This window comes from Lactuca saligna, chromosome 1 (assembly GCF_052625555.1).
Source record: "Lactuca saligna cultivar CGN05327 chromosome 1, ASM5262555v1, whole genome shotgun sequence".
NCBI classification, from domain to species: domain Eukaryota; kingdom Viridiplantae; phylum Streptophyta; class Magnoliopsida; order Asterales; family Asteraceae; genus Lactuca; species Lactuca saligna.
The window spans coordinates 8217863-8235979 of record NC_136417.1 but is presented as its reverse complement, the minus strand read 5'-3'; the positions used below and the strand labels follow the sequence as shown (position 1 = coordinate 8235979).

Below are 18117 nucleotides of genomic sequence, written 5' to 3'. Positions count from 1 at the left end.
CAGGAAACTTTTCTGGTTTGCTGCCAAGGCCACAACAACCACAAAATTTGAAGACATCATGAAGGAGATCAAACTGATTGACAATACTGCCTATGAACACCTGATGGAAAAAAACCCAAACACATGGTCCAGGGCAGTTTTTAGGGAAGATAGTGGTAGTGATGCCATTGAAAATGGTGTATCAGAGTCATTTAATGCAGCTATTGTGGAAGCTAGAAAAAAACCAATAATAGCAATGTTGGAAGACATTAGAGTGTATGTCATGGAAAGGATGTTTACTCAGAAAAGGAAGGGACTGAAGTGGAACTTGGACATTTGTCCCTCAATAAGAAGGAAGATTGAGGACATGAAGAAAATACAAAGGTATTTATACATTATATATACATATATGTTACATTTCATAACAGGTGTATGCAGTTGACTTACATAACTTATATGTTCCATTTCATAACAGGTTTTGGGGAGTAATTCCAAGTGGTTTTCATCAATATGAGAGTAGATGGTTGAATGAGGTGTATGCAGTTGACTTACATAAAAGAACATGTGGATGTAGATCATGGCAGCTGACAGGTATACCATGTGTACATGTTATTTCTGCAATCTTGTGCTTGAATGGGAATATAAAGGAGTATGTAGCAAATTGGTACACAACACAAATGTTTGGAAGCTGCTACAAGTATAATGTTAAGCCAATTAATGGACATGAAATGTGGCCAGCAAATGATATGAATACCATCTTACCACCAAAGCGTAGAAGATTGCCTGGCAGACCAAAGACAAACAGGAAGAAATGCATTTCAGAAAGAAGTGACAGACACACTGTCAGCAAAGTTGGGACCACTTCTAAATGCAGTTTATGTTCCCAACCAGGTCATAACAAGAGGAAATGTCCTCTGAAACAGCTTAATGCAGTAGATGATTCAGATCTCTTTGATTACCATGAGCTATTTGAGGGTGAGGGGCAGGGTCAAGGGCAAGGACAGGGAGAAGGACAGGGACAAGGCCATGGGGAAGCTGAGGATGAGGTTGGAGGTGATTCAAGGAAAGAAGTTGAAGGAGATTCAGAGGATGATTTAGAGATGCAGGTTGAACAACTAGTTGATGAAGAAGTGGTGAATCATCATGTGGTTGCTCCAACTTTGAAAAGGAGAAAGTGTGGTCCTTCTCAGAGGAACATAAAACTTTGGTTGAGGAGGAAGGTGGTGACCAAGGATGATACAGGGGGAAGTCTTGAAAATCCTGTAACACTCTAGGAGCAGTAATGGGGATAACTTTTGTTAGCTTTTTTTAGGGAATCTTTTGGTAAGTGCAGGACAACTTTTGGTAGGGAATCTTTTGTTAGGCACAACTTTTGATGTCTTGTTTACATTTAAGTTAAAAACTATTGAAGCTACATGTGATTAGGTGTAATGTGTATTTTGATAATGTATGTGGTTTGGTAATGTGTATATTTAATGTATGTGGTAATGTGTATATTTAATGTATGTGGTCCCACTTAGATAATGCATGTGGTTTGGTAATGTGTGTGTTTATATTTATGGACAAGGACAGAGACAAGGCCAATCCAATATGTGGTCCAACTTTATCCCATTATATAAACCAGGAATCATTAATTCCATTTCAATATATAAACCAAGAATAGTTAATTCCATTCCAATATGTGGCCATTCCAATATATAAACCAAGAATCATTAATTCCTGGACAAGGCCATTCCAATGTGTGGTTTGGTAATCAATATTTCCATTCCATTCCAGGAATCAATGATTCCATTCTTGGAATCACAATGACAATTAACCAAAAATCATTAATTTCATTTCTATATACACAAAGATAATTAATCAGGAACCATTAATTCCAATCCTGTGTGAAGAATCAATATTAAGCAGTAATCAATATTTCCATTCCATTCCAGGAATCAATGATTCCATTCTTGGAATCACAATGACAATTAACCAAAAATCATTAATTTCATTTCTATATACACAAAGATAATTAATCAGGAACCATTAATTCCAATCCTGTGTGAAAAATCAATATTAAGCAGTTATCAATATTTCCATTCCATTCCAGGAATCAATGATTCCATTCTTGGAATCACAATGACAATTAACCAAAAATCATTAATTTCATTTCTATATACACAAAGATAATTAATCAGGAACCATTAATTCCAATCTTGTGTGAAGAATCAATATTAAGCAATAACCAATAAATCCATTCCATTTCAGGAATCACTAATTCCATTCCAGTATTAAGCAGTAACCAATAAATCAATTCCAACACAAGACTTTTAGTTAACCAAACTTTCTAAATACATTACCAAAGTCATTACATTACAATTTCCATTTCATTTCAACATAACATACATACAAAACATAACAAAGAACAACAACATACAACATTTGAGATTCCAATATTTCCTAGTTAATTTATCCAAGTCTTTTCTGAAACTCATTGATTCTTTATCCGCCTTCACCTTATGTGTCCAAAAATTATTTTCCAATATTGATATCTCGACTTCAGTGTTGTCTTCTTTTATTAGTTCGTCATTTTGATCGACCCATTCCCAGAAATCACATTTCTTCTTCTTCTTATCCTTCAATATACATAATAAAATTCACATAACAAATTAAGTATGAAGAAGAAGTAGATGATAGATGCTAGAACCACTTACTAGTGAGTTACGACATACTCTGAACTTTCTACCCGGATTATTAGTCGTAGTTGAGGTCCAAACTTGGGAAGGCTTCTCACAGTAACAAGGGTGGGCATAATCGATTGTGCTCCTGCTCTTGGAAATGTTCGAATTTGACTTAGAATAATTCAATGAACTTGAAGATGCCATAGGAGCCAAAGGAGATGAAGAAGGGGGATGAAGATGGAACCCTAATTTGATGGATGAAGGTCATTAAAGCACGCACGTTCAGTAGTTCACCTGAGGTAACCGGTTACCTCAGGTCATCTAAAAGGTTATTTGTACTTTGTTGGTATTTTTTGTACAAAAATTCCGGTTTAATGGTATTTTTTTCACTAAAAAAAGAATAATTGTGTTTTTTGTACGTTTTTGAAACATTATTACCCTTTTAAGTCATTTTCCCGACTTAAAAACCCCTAGGAATACCAAAACTATAAGTCATTTGGGTGGGTTGGCTTAAAAACCCCGTCTAGCGACATAAAACTTATGTAATTCTTTTTTATCTAGCTTTTTGTTAGGAATTCTAATTAAAAAAAAAAAAAAAAAAAAAAAAAAAAAAATCCTCAACAGTAAAAAAAAATTAATTTTGATTTTTGAACAACCAACGAAAATATAATTCTTTTTGCAAAAGGATTTTTTTGAACAGTAATTGTAATCTATTTTAAGCTAATACCTAATGTGATAAATTACATTAAATTGATTGTACTTTTATGTTGAAAATAGTTTGCTCCCTTGTGGTAAGTTATGTTTGCAAAGTCATAAACTCAAATTCAAATCCAATACTCATATTCAATGATTGTATTTAAGAACCGAATCACATTACTTTTGTTGCACTTTATTAGGTTCAATTATCAATTGAAAGGAACATCCATTTAATCTCATTTGTTAATCTCTATATGTGACACGATAAGGTAGTTATGTGAATGCAAGTGTGACCCAAAAGTTGCTCAACCTTGTAGATGGATTATGATTCTTACCGAACATTGTCATTTTATTAGAGAAAATGCAATTTGGATGTCTCCTTAAGGGTTTATTCGTTTTTGATGGACCAAGGTTAAAAAACGTGTGTTGTCTATAATCTTATTTTTGTTATTAATATAAATTTTATAGGTTCCACTTAACTTTTTAATTTATTTAGACTATAATAAAATTTAATTAATTGTTCTAATAAATAAAAATCTTTTTGTTATATGTCATATTTTCATTCATTTTATCATATATCATTTTGTTGTTATTTTAAATTTATTTTTGTTCAACGTATCATTTTATGGTTTTTCTATTTTATTAAATTTAATATAATATTTAAATGTAATAATAAATACATATTAATTTCATTAATAGATTTTCCTTTTAATTTTAAAATTACTAAATTAAAGTCTCATTAGCTTTCTTTTTATATATTTATCTAAATATTTGTTTAAATTTAAAAGATAAAAACACTTTAATTTTAATAATTCAATATTTTTTTCATTTTTTATAAATTCAAACTTCTCAATGTTTAAATTTAATATTTAATTTTTTTTATAAATAAACTCATGTAATGCATGAATCTCATACATAGTATGTTATCATATGAATAACAAAGAAATTCTCATAAAACAAATATAATTAAGTCACACAATTGTCAATGTAGGACTAGTTCATTTGGTAGAGACTTTGTATTTTAGATTGTAGGTCTCGACATCTAATCAATGCATTGACGATTTCATGATACTAATTTTTAACCACTAATCCAACCGTTAAAAAAAAAAATCAAAGTCACACATTTATATCTATTACAAAGTCTAAAATTAATCAAAACATCACATACAATAGAAGTAAAAATCCACATATAAACTTGAAATTAATCAAAACATCAAATACAATAGAATAACAAACAAAAACTAGTAAACATCCACATTTATTAAATTACATAATCAGATACAATAAAATGGCATATGTCACGTACTTCTTGCCTATAATCTATATTTTTATCCATAATATATTAGCACCCAAGTTTTTTTTTTTTTTTTTTTTTTTTTTTTTTTTTTTTTTTGCACTTCATTAAATGAAAACTTGGGTTGAATATCACATTTGAGTACACAAAAGTAATAACTTATTTGTTTACGAACATTGTTGTAGGAGTTTGGTCCTTGAAGGAGAGTGCATAGCCACTATGTTTTTGAATAAGTTGAGGCGGTTGTTTGTATCAAGTTGCAGTTTATGTAAAATCTTGTCCAAAATGTACATTTTGGAATTCGTAATGTATTATGCTACTTTGAAATATTTGAAAAATAAATATTCACATATTACATACAGGAAAGTCGGTTCAACACAGCAGTGCGGGCACAGAAATCGAATTTTAGATTGGTCAAGTTTTAGCTAAAATTATCTAAATGGTAATTGAAGATATCATTAATATGATTCCAACGATAAAAAGACAGTCGATAACGGATTCTGTATCTAGAAGTTATGAATTTTACAAGGTTATTAACAGTGTAATCATCTCAGACTATTAAAATTTAAGATCGGCCGAGAATTAGCTGATGGACTCAAATGGAAAGTTATAGTACTCGAAAATACCTACATGTGGATATAAAGACTGTAAAAAACATAGCACATATGCGAAAGTAATGAATTTTTGAAGATGTGCGGTTTTACCAGCGTCCGGTGCCACATGTCAGCACCAAAGGCGAAGCCTTGGTGCCTACGCAAGGTCACTACTTGAGAGGCTTGTCTCATGATGTGAGATCAGTCTGAGTAGCCTATCAATAAGCTGAATTTCACTCATTTCTTCACACATCTTCATTCCAATCTCTCCTACCCCCCCCCCCCCCAATGGTCCCTAGGCCATGTTCTCGCAATTCCTAAGTGTTAGTAATGAAACTCTGGAGTGTCAGAAAGCCTTGAGGAATAGAGCTTTAAGCTTCGAAATTTTTCCGTGCAAAGTCTGTTTTTTTCACTAAACCACATGTAAACAAGACTTATCAATGATTCCAAGTCGTTATACTAATTGATATACTTACAGGGATGATGACAAGGCTAGATTTAGTGAAGTGTTTAATATGGGCTTTCCGAACAGTACACGTCGTATACAAAACGGACCCTACCTCCAATATGATCTTAGTTGGTTGTCCCTTATCAGCTATAGATGAGTCAAATTTGAATTAATGATGAATCTAGACTTATAATTAGTTGCAAGAAATATTAGACTAATACTTAGTGATAATGATATGAGGTTACATCAAAAGAAAAGGCAGTTGCTAGAAGCGAAGCACTGTCCAAGTTTCGAGTCATCACTTTATCAAGTGAGTGCATAGTTACTTTAATCTTACACATAGATATGAAGTATCTAATTAATTGTTATACGTGTTTATGTGAAAAGATGTTATGTGTTAGATGAAATGTTATAAATATAACCTATATGATTTACCGTATATGTATTTTTATAGATATAATACATTGGGTAACGAAGGATAGTAAAATATGACAATGTATAATGAAAGATATGGTGTCATAGTATGTAGGCAAAGATAGGATGCCACGACTTTAGGAATGGTACTGGTGTACTAATGATATAGTCACTTAGCAAAACATAAGTGACAATTACCGGATTAATTGATGACAGTCCCGTAGAATACTGGTAGCTATGGACTTAGTGCCTAATAGATAAACATTGGCAGTTATGGACTTAGTGTCTAATAGATAAACACATACCAGCTATGGACTTAGTGCCTATTAGATAAACACCAGCATCTATGGACTTAGTGCCTAATAGATAAACACTGGCATCTATGGACTTAGTGCCTAATAGATAAACACTAGCAACTATGGATTAGGTGGTTATGAGATAAACATTGGCAGCTATGGACTTAGTGCCTAATAGATAAACACAAGCAGCTATGGACTTAGTGCCTATTAGATAAACACTGACATCTATGGACTTAGTGCCTAATAGATAAACACTAACAAATGTGGATTTGGTGCTTATGAGATAAACATTGGCAGCTATGGACTTAGTGCCTAATAGATAAACACCGACAACTATGCACTTAGTGCTTATCAGATAAACCCTCGCATCGATGTACTTCGTGCCTATTCCTTAGGACAAATCCTTAGGAATAAATATAGAAGAAAACTTACTAACAAGTATCATGGAGGAATCCCTGAACAAGTACTATCCGAATAGATGATCCTTAGGGTAGATCATTAAGAATAAAGAACATATTGGGGATGAGAATTTGGTTAATAGTTTGATGATTGAACATATTAACTATATTATTGTGGATTAAAAACCCTATGTACTCACCAGGTTTCCCAACCTGACCCACTTAGTTTATTATATCATAGATAGTGATATAAAAGATACATTATGCTGAGAGATTCAAGAAGTATTAGGCCATTAGTTTAATTATTGTAAGGCTTGTAATATTTCATTATGCTTATGTTTCTGTATTGACGATGACATCCCAATGTCTTAATATAAATAAAATACATTTCTTTGGAAATTATTTGATAATATTATTATCATGTTTTTGGGAACAAATACTGCAACATTATTCCTCAAAAAGGATACTCTAATTTTAAATAAGCATAAACAAATCGGTCTTTTCTGACCATGAAATTGGGGATGTCACAATTTTCTTCTATGCAAGAATGATGGGTTATTAAATGGGTATATGAGTTAGGGTTTTGGTTTTGAGCTCCTTGTAGCCATGTAAAGGCATAAAGGTTGTAACTCTATGATTTTAGACACTTATTAAGGTTGGATCTAAAGTTCGGACGTTAAGTCTTAAGGTATTAAGACCTTAATAGAGAATTTAGACGCCTGAAGGGTACGTTGGGCGTAAACCTGAGGAAACTAGGCGTACTAGGTTGCAACCCTGTAGGCCCACCAATTTGAAGTTATACGTTGGGCGTAAAAGGCAATATATAGGGCGTACTCCTAGAAAACCAACTTGGGCCATTTTTTGGGCCTTGGGTCGTTGGGCATTTCAGGCCTTGCATTTTGGGTAACGCATGGGATGGGCAAAATGGAATTTTTCCCTTGGTAAGATTAAATAAGTTTTGGATCATTGATTGTAGATTAAAACCCTGATTATTAATTAGGATTGTCTTTAGGTTTTGATTAGTATGAGGAGCCGTGTTAGCAGCATCTCAAGTGTGTGATTCACTCATCGTCATGTAACACCCTGTTTCTAGTCGAATCATATCCGGGGTCATGAACTGAAGATCAACTATCATAAGACTTCAGGCCTTGGAGAAAGAGAGGTTCGAACCCATTTGGAAGTGGGTAATGTATATTATGTAATCCAAGAGTTTAGGTTGGGCTTTGGATCCCAAGGGTATAATGGTAAAAGTGATGGTTTAGGCCTTTCATGAACTAAGGATTTTAGTTCGAGGTGTTTTAATTCAAAAGTAACTATATAGCGTTGTAGAACTCCTCATTACCTTTCCTTGGATATAAAGATCATCGAAATTGGAGTTGGGACACAAAAGTTAGGCCTTCGGAAGATAGAATGGTAAGGGGCTTGCCGAGTACGCTAGGCATACAAGGAATGTATGTTAGGCAAAATTGGTTGGAGTGGTCGTGAAGGCTATTTCGCATATGTTGGGCATACCAGATGTATGTTAGGTGTACGTAACTCAGTCTTAAACCCTATTTTAGGGTCTTTGACCCTATTTAAAGTCCTTAACTCATTATCAACCTTCCTGATCTTCAGCCTCCATCCACTCTAACCCTAAATTCGAAGGTCGTTCCTCTCTTGTGTGAATTTCAAGCCTTGGTGTGTTCTTTTGGTGGTGCTTAGAGAAGAAAAGATATTGTAAGAAGCATTACTTGTCTTTGAGCTTGTGGATCCAAGCTCTAATCATCTTCATCAACTTCCATGAGGTATAAAGCTTCTAACTTGATGACTCTATCTGTTATATCTAGTCTAGGGCTTGTTTTGGGTTTTACACAAAAGAACATTCTACGTGCACATGCAAACCCGAAAGCTTGGATCTAGGTTTCTCTATTGTACATGCAATTCATCCAAGACTTATAAACCCTAGATCTAGCATACATATTTTGAAATTTTCATAAGAAAACAGATCTAGATGATTACCTCTTCAATAATGGCTTGAATCTTCTTGTCTTGTAGCTTAGAGTCACAAATGTCACTCCTCTAATGGCTTACAAACACCACACATGCAAGAGGGTTATATTAGAGAGAGGGGAGAGGCATAATTTCGGCTTTGAACTCTTCTAGGGTTTCAAGTCGTCGAAAATTGGATGCCTTGCGGTCTTATTTATACTGGTGTTACTAGGCTTTCAGTCAAAACCCTAATGGACATCTTAGGCCTTAAGAAATCCAAGGAAGCTTCTGAAATAAGGCCCTTATGGCCGAAATTAGGATGGACACATCCCTAATTTCGTCCATGCCTAGTCCATGAGGCTCCTCATCCCAATATTCAACTATCAAACATTTGACAGTTTAAGTCCCTAATATTTAATTAATGTCTTTTAGCCACATAATTAATTCTTAATTAATTCTTGTCTAATATTAATCAAACTATATGATTTCTCCTTTAATATATAATTCATATAATATATTAATAAATCATAATAACCTCTCTATTCATAAATCACCATGTCAAGTTGTTTTGGTGAAGGCAACCCAAAATGATCATGCACAACCGGATCAAGTACTTACCAAATATAGTTACGGGCTTAGACACTAATCCAACACATGGACCCTATTTAAAGTCCTTAACTCATTTTCGACCTTCCTGATCTTCATCCTCCATCCACTCTAACCCTAAATTCAAAGCCCTATACTCTCTTGTGTGAATTTCAAGCCTTGGTGTGTTCTTTTGGTGTGGCTTAGAGAAGAAGAGATATTGTAAGAAGCATTGCTTGGCTTGGAGCTTGTGGATCTAAGATCTAATCATATTCATCAACTTCCATGAGGTATAAAGCTTCTAACTTGATGACTCTATGTGTTAGATCAAGTCTAGGGATTGCTTTGGGTTTAATATGGTCCCTAGATTCATCCCTGTAAGTATGAGCTACTATAGGAGCTTAAAATGTTAGATCATAGCATTACTAAGGTTGTTGGTGCATAAAAATGTAATCTTGATGGGTTTTAATGAATCATGCTTGAGTTGGTGTTAATATTATGAGCTTAGAGGGTTTTGGGTCTCATTACGACATGCAAAGGAGTAAAGTTGGCAACTTTATGGATTAAGACCTTATTTTGAGGTTAGATATGAGTCTGGATGTATAAGTCTTAAGCATTAAATGCTTAATGTGAGTTTTGGCCCTCTGATGAGTATGTTGGGTGTACGTATGCATACGCTCAGCGTAATGCAAGGGTTTAATGTTTTTAAGCTTTAGCGATTTGTACATGTGCAGCGGCAGGCAATATGGAGGGCGTACAAATCTGGTATGTGGGGTGTACTCCTGAAAGGATCTTTTGGGCCTTTCGGGTCTTTTTAGAAATGGAAAATGAGATGTTGAGTCAGATATGCGAAGGGTAAAATGGTCTTTTACGCATTGGAAGGATAGGATATTTATTACCTTGGATTTTAGGGAATCTCCTTAATTATTGATTAGGGATAATTTAGTATGTTCATGTTGATACATAAAAGTGAACCTATAGTAATCTGAAGCCAAACCAGATCCGAAGTCTAGTGAATTCCGAGATGTGAAGAGTTCCTACGTGAAGCTTCTTCCAAGATGAAGACTTATCCAAGACATTCCAAGTTTTTGATGTTATAGAGTCGATACAAGCATTTAATGCTCCTTTTCGTTTTTGTTGATAGTACATTAGGGGGAGAGAGTCCCGCTCTCTCTCTCTCTTCTAACCATTGGCCGACGAATTTTTTTTTTACTCAAACGACTATATAGCCTTTACATATGTGTGTGTGTATCTATATATATATATATATATATATATATATATATATATATATATATATATATATTCTTTTTTCCTTCCCTTTTCTTAATCTATAAATACTCAAACATTTTATCATTTTTTTAAACCATAATCTAGATTTCTCTATATTTCTCTACTAAAAAATATTACTCAAAATGTCATCATCTTCATCATCCGATTCGACGGTAGTAGAGCGATGCTACGTTTATCGGTTCCGTCATGGCGAAAACGGGTGCATACTATCAAAACCGACTTGGTGAAACATCACGTGCACGACCTAACCTAAGAAATCCGTTGTTACGTAAAAATCACGAAACCGGACACGGTCGCCTTATAGAAGATTATTTTGCAGATGACGCCGTCTACGCTGTAAAGTTTCGACGTTAGTTCCGGATGAGGAAGGAACTATTTTTACGTATTGTTGGCGATTTAGAAGGCCGCTTTCCATATTTCCAATGGAAAATGGATGCAAGGGGAAAAAAGTTTCTCTCTCATTCAAAAATGGACGACTTCAATTCGTCAGCTAGCATACGGCATGGGCACAGACAAATGGGACGATTATTTTAGGATGTCAGAGCGTACCGTGAGGGACTCTATGTACAAGTTCTGTAAAGCGATTTGTTTGGTTTACGGGCAACGATATTTGTGCAAACCAACTATCAACGATATCCACCAATTGTATACGGTGCATGAAGGCAAACATGGATTCCCTGGAATGCTAGGTAGTATCAATTGCATGCATTGGAGTTGGTCATTATGCCCCAACGCATGGCGTGGTCAGTACATGAGAGGCAACCACAAAGAGTCGACGATCATTCTAGAGGCTATCGCATCACATGATCTTTGGATATGGCATGCATTCTTTGGTCCAGCTGGTGCATACAATGACATCAACGTGCTAGACAAGTCGTCTGTATTCAATGATATCTACCTTAGAAAGTCACACGATGTACCTTTTCAAGCAAATGGGGTAGCATATAAGCATGGATACTATCTTACTGACGGTATATATCCTCCCTTGTCTATTTTTGTGAAATCGTTTACATGTCCTAACGACCTGAAAAGGAAAAAGTTTAAAGAGGCACAAAAATCAGCTAGGAAGGATGTGGAGCGAGCATTTTGTGTACTTAAGAGACGTTGGCAAGTAGTAACGGTCGGGGCAAGGTCATATGAGGTGAAAAGGTTACAACACGTAATGTATGCATGTATCATATTGCATAATATGATTCTTGAAGTCGAAAGAAGAGTGATATGCCGATACAACGAAAATGAAGTTTTGCCAAATATCGAAGGAGTAGCCGTTGGTACACAAGAGTATAGGGTGAATAGAAGAAAAGTACACAATCGCGACCTTCATCAGACCCTTCGTGCTGATTTGGTGGAACACATTTATAGGGCTCATATTCAGCCCCCGCACGAGTTATCTCACGATGATGATTTGTTTGACGAATCAGACGAGGATTCTGATATGTTCGTCGAGAGTGAAGATTCCGACGAAGAGAGTGACGCTGGGGAGAATGATCCAGATGATCAAGGCGAGGACGAAGACGATGATTCCGAGTAACGTATCTATGTTTAAATAAAATTAAGATATTAATTAATAATTTTTACTATGTTGTAGTTTTTTTGATTTTTTTCGTGTTTTTTTTTACTTATTTAAATATTAGGGTTAATGTAATTTTTATTTTGCTTACTGAAATGTTTTTTATTTTTAATTAAATTTTATGTTTGTTCCCTACTAACTTTTAAACGAGGGAAAGGAACTAGAGAGAAAGAGGACACCAAAATGCATGAGAGAAAGAGGGTATGCACCAAAAGTTCCCTCCCACTCCTTCCGGTTTCCGTCTAAAGACTCCCATGCGATCAAGGAATGACGTAGCAAAATGTGCAGTGAAACCTGCTTAGATTTGAAAATTAATATCCAAACGGACTCTCAATTAGTCGAAAAAACATCAGTTTTCTGCAACAGGATCTATCACCCAAACCCATCATCAAACTTGTATTCATCCATTAGAGATCACATCTCTAATGGTGCACCAAAAGAAGCCCTTTTAATTTACACCCAAAATCGTCGAAACCCACTTAATCTACTGAGTGTACTCCCTTTGGTTTTCAAAGCTTGTGCAATTCTCACCCTGACTAACTACGGAAAGTCGCTGCATTCCGAATCAATCAAAGCTGGACTTTTGTCTGATGTAGTGTTGGGAACCTCAATGGTGAGCATGTATGCTAAATGCTGTAACGTGATCGACGCCCGCAAAGTGTTCGATGAAATGCCTGTGAAGAACGTTGTCACATGGAATGCCATGATAAGTGGATATATGAAGAACAGAGAAACACAACCTGCCTTACAGTTATTTAACAAGATGTCTGACAGGACATCAGTTTCTTGGATCGAAATGATCACAGGGTATGCAAGAGCAGGGGATACAATCATGGCAAGGTCTTTCTTCGATCAAGTTCCATTCCCACTGAAAAATGTGATGATTTGGACTGTTATGGTTGATGCGTACGCAAGTAATGGGGACATGAAAGCTGCTAAAGATGTATTCGAGGCCATGCCAGAAAGAAACTTCTTCGTTTGGTCATCAATGGTTTCAGGGTATTTCAAGAAAGGTGATGTGGAATCCGGGGAGACCATCTTCAATCGGATTCCATTCCGGAATCTTGTAATCTGGAATTCGTTGATTTCTGGGTACTCTCAAAACGGTCTTTGTGAGAAAGCTCTAGAAGCATTTGCCAAAATGGAATCCAATGGGTTTGAACCAGATGAAGTCTCGTTTGCAAGTGCTTTATCGGCTTGTGCCCAATTGGGGTCATTAAAAACAGGTAAAGATCTTCACGATATGATTATTCAAAAAAGAATCAAAGTTAATATCTTTATTTTGAATAGTTTAGTCGATATGTATGCAAAATGTGGTGATTTGATGAATGCAAGATTAATATTTGAAGACATGATGGAATCTGAAAGAAACGATTCTTGTTGGAACGCGATGATTTCGGGGTTTTCAATCCATGGTCATTGTAGAGAAGCCCTTGAGTTTTTTGATCGAATGGAGAAATCTAAAGTGACACCGAATGAAATCACTTTTTTATCGGTTTTATCGGCTTGTGCACATGCGGGATTTGTTGATGAGGGATTGGAAATATTTGATAAGATGGGGAAATATGGTTTGGTGGCTAATGTGAAGCATTACGGGTGTTTGGTTGACATTTTGGGCAGGGCGGGCAGGTTGAAAGATGCGTATCGGGTGGTGACCGAGATGCCCGTGAGACCGAATGAGTCGGTTTTGGGGGCTTTGCTTGGTGCATGTCGAGTTCACTCGGATATGGAAATGGCAAACCGGGTGAATGCCGAGTTAACTCAGTGTGGTTATGTGGTTATGTCGAATATGTATGCTGCTTCAGAAAAATGGGAAAAGGCAGAAAGTTTGAGGAATTTGATGTTTCGTGAAAGGATTCAGAAAACAGTCGGGCGTAGTTCAGTTCACTTGAATGATTATGATGGGAACTGGAATTAGAAAATCATGGGAAGTGATATCTGTAAGTTGATTATAGATATGGCTTCAAATTCTACTACAGGAGGCTACAGACATGTATACGTGCTTATTATTTGTGTGAGTCGTTGGCTGGTTGAAATATGTAATTAATAATAACATTTTAAGATGCATACCTTTTTTTTATTTTCTAAATAAAAAATACGATTTCATATTTAAAGAATGTGATCAAGAAGAGAAACGGTAGATTCGGCAACACAATTTCCTGAAGTGACAACAATCCGGGAAACTTTTTTAAGCTACACACTTCTTTGAAATCCCCGAATCACCGACCAGTGAAGTTATCATTTGGCATAGAAAGTCAACGCACCTTTATATATATATATATATAAATCAGTACATGAAAATGAAAAAAATTGCACACAACATTAATTAGTAAAATCTTATTTCACCGATTTCTTGCGCCATCATAGAAACTTCAAAAATCCAGGGTTAATTTCTGGCTGTGATCAACAATGTAGTTGTCACAAGAATTCAAATGCAACCCTTTTCTGAAATTCTCCACTTGACTTTTCCTTATATCTTCTTCAATGTGTACCTATATCGTCTTACACAGAAAGTATCTCAGTTTCAGCCCCATGTGATCCTTCTACTTTACTCTCTATCACCTTTCTGTGCTCATCGATGAACACAAATTCTGCCTTGCGAACCATCTTCTTTTTCTTGAGAAAACCCCACAGTGCTGCCATAACAATCCCCACGAAGAAAACACCAGTACATGAGACAAACACCACCACAATGATTGTGGCGCCCTTACCTGGAGCAGATGGAGGTGGTGGTGGTGGTGGAATTGTATGGGGTGGCGGCGGGAGAGTCATACGTGAAGGCGATGGTGGGAAAGGGATAGTATGTGGAGGCGGTGGAGAAGGTCTACGGATGGTACGTAGGAGGTGGTGATGATACAAAATGAGGTGGAGATGGCGGTGTTGGGGTGGAAGATGGTGGTGGAGGAAAATGTTGGACGAAATATCGAGTTTGAAGAGAAGCCATTATTATAATATGGAAATTATTAAAGAGATTGGTGATATGGAATATTGATGTGTAGCAAAGGGTAGAGAGGTGGAGATTAATTTGTAGTACATGAGGAGATACATACATTACTTGCTAGTATCAAGTATCATGAGACTTGGTGCACATTTTAAGCTTTGAATGTATTGCAAAACACTTTGTCCAAATTAAGTATCACAATAATGGACAATATTATAGCTAGCTAGGTACCATGCAATATGGCTGTCAAAGAGACATACATCATGCCAGAAGGAAGGACAGGACAACATTTCATCAGCAAAACCCATTGGACATTTGGATGTACCTATAAAATGTTATTTGCAGACATCAAGTGCCATGTATGCTAATATGCTATATGCATGCATGATTCGTCCTTTGGGTGTTACTCCTTCATTCATACCCTTCAGACTCTAATTGAATTACACCATTAATATCTTCGATAAAATATGGAAACGATATAATAATTTGGCAGATAGCATACATCAATCATACATGATGACATTCAGAACATATATATAGGAAGGACCTAGGGCCTGTTCAGTTCTGTTGACATTGTTAATGTTTTTGTCTTTTATTCCCTTGTATTTGTTTTTAGATTTGGAGCTTACTCCTATTTTCAGAATATAATCTTGCATTTTTTTTTACTGGAGATGAATATGCGTTTTGTTGTGAATATTAAGATTAATATTATTTTACAGTCGACGATCGAAAGGAATCTTTTTGTAACTTTTATCTTTATTTAATGGATTTATAACATTTTTGGTTCTTTTGATTAATCCCCAAACCTTTAAACTATCGTTTGATCGATCAATATGTTAAACCCACTACAAGAAAATGTTGTTTTACTGACAAGATCTTTAGGGACGAGTCGACAATGTATATATGATTTGCAATGAACACATGTTTTCCCTGTGGTGTTTCTAAAAGATTTTGAAATTTTGAACTTTCATGGACGCGCAACATGGCGGGTAGTATAGGCGGGAATTTTTACCTTCCAGTTTCTGTTAACATAAAATTTCTAGACCCAGGAGGTACAACGACAATGTATCGTAGCTAAAAAGTAAAAGATATTGTTCTCAACATTTAATTAAAATTAATGATTATAAGTTGATTTTTCTATCTATAATTATTTTTTGTTCAAAAAATAGCACGACTTTGGTTAGAAGCTACCTAGTGGTTACAACGTAACCTAGATCAAAAAGGGTTTAGATCTGTCTCATTATCACCAAAAAAAATGTTACTAATATTGTCTTGTTTCTTCCACTTGATAGTGATTTTATATCATTTTGTGTAAGTGTCCAAGAAGACTTAAATTGAAATTTATACAATTGTCAAAGAAATCTTAACTTATTATCTAATACAAGTCGGTGCTTTATAATTTGTACAGCTATACTAGTATTTGAGACGATGAATGGTGGGGGCTAAAGGGTAGAGCCTCTATGGTGGTGCCAACGAATGATCAGATGGATAGGTTGAGCGGTATAAAATCAGACTAAGTCAAAATCTTGGTAAACATCTTCATCTTGTGGACATCCGAAAACTTCATCTTGTGGACTTGTGAACCTTAGTGCTTTACGGACTTCTTACCTTTTGATGTTTAGGTGTCTTCTGAAAACTTTAAAAGTTAATCCGATTGATTCGATGTTAACTTTAGAAAATGGTCAGATTGGTTTGATGTTAACTGTTGAATAAGTATTTGTTACTTTCAAACATTAGGGATCTAGTTCTAGAGGAGTGGGGTGCATGGTCCCCACTTAAAAATGGATCCTATCAAGAATGAATATATAAAAATTAAAAAATAATTTAAACATTGGTCCCCACTTTCGACTTCTCATCTTTTATGATTCTTTTCTCCCATTTTTCTTTTGAGTTTTGACCTAGTATACCGATTCACAAGAACTAGAAATAGCCGGAAGTTATCATTCCACAGCCATCGACCACAATTGTCGGAAACTTAGCAGGTGCGACATGCATACTCATAATGATAAATATGAACTTGGAAATAACGGGGGTTCAAAGGCAGAGCCCATGGGTGCAGGGTTTCAAGTGGTTGCGCCCAGGGTCTAGGGACAACACCCCTGCGGGGTCCAAGGGGTAAAGCCCCTGGTGGTGGTGTCATAATAACCAACTAGTAGTAATATCATGATAATGTTATTAGTTGGTTATGTCATGCAAATTCTCACCAAAACTAGTAGTATCATGATGATGTCATTAGTTGATTATGTCATAATAACCAACTTATTTTTGTGCCAAATGCATGTAACTTCCGTCAACCAACTTTTAATCGATTTTTCTATCATCTATTTAAGGATGATTGAAGTTCCAAAATTCGGTTTGAACATAGATACTCTCGAAAATCATTCTTATGATTTTATCTATCTCTTCAAGAACACAAAATAGTAAGGTATTTTTCTGTGTTTCGGATTTAGAAGTGGTCTGACTTCTAAATTGTCATTCTTTGAATTATCCTGAATTTGATTTTATGATACCCCAAGTTATAAGGTCGAAATCACAGATTTTCAAAATCTAGTAAAATGATTTTTCTTTTATTTGATACTCTCAAATAAGTAATTTGTATTAAATGGGTTTGAAATGATAAAGGTAGGATATGGGTTTGGAGGAACCTTAATAGTTAGTCTTTTGTGCGGGTTAAACAAGTTAAGCAAACAATTTGATTGTTTCTCCTCTGCTAGAAAATATGTTGGTTGCATATTTGCAAATTTATTTTGGATTTATTGTTTATTTAAAGTAAGTGCTTTTTAATTCTCAAGATCTTGTTATAGGATCCAATATTTTGTGGTGTTTTGTGAAATCAAGATTATAACAAAATTGCTGCATAGCTATTGTGTATTCTAGAATGGTTAAAGAGAAGAGTTTCTTCACTTCAACATGAAATGCACTCCATTTGTGCATTCTGGGATAATCATAACAGATGTTTGTGAAATCGATTTTGGG

The 18117-nt window shown here is 35.2% G+C and overlaps 2 protein-coding genes across 3 annotated transcripts; both read left to right on the top strand.

The window, feature by feature from the left end:
- The first annotated feature begins 10816 nt into the window (after positions 1–10816).
- LOC145002355 (uncharacterized) lies at positions 10817–12161 on the top strand. Its single transcript, XM_078961644.1, has 2 exons — positions 10817–10966; positions 11031–12161. Exons 1-2 carry the CDS (start codon positions 10817–10819, stop codon positions 12159–12161), a joined length of 1281 nt encoding a protein of 426 aa, XP_078817770.1.
- Positions 12162–12362: 201 nt separating this feature from the next.
- LOC145045247 (Pentatricopeptide repeat (PPR-like) superfamily protein) lies at positions 12363–14356 on the top strand. Of its 2 annotated transcripts, XM_078993652.1 has the most exons (2): positions 12363–13426; positions 13496–14356. In XM_078993652.1, exons 1-2 carry the CDS (start codon positions 12481–12483, stop codon positions 14116–14118), a joined length of 1569 nt encoding a protein of 522 aa, XP_078849778.1. In that variant the 5' UTR covers positions 12363–12480; the 3' UTR covers positions 14119–14356. The 2 variants fall into 2 exon arrangements, with proteins under 2 accessions (XP_078849778.1, XP_078849733.1); XM_078993607.1 differs by having other exon boundaries at positions 12363–14355.
- Positions 14357–18117: the final 3761 nt, after the last annotated feature.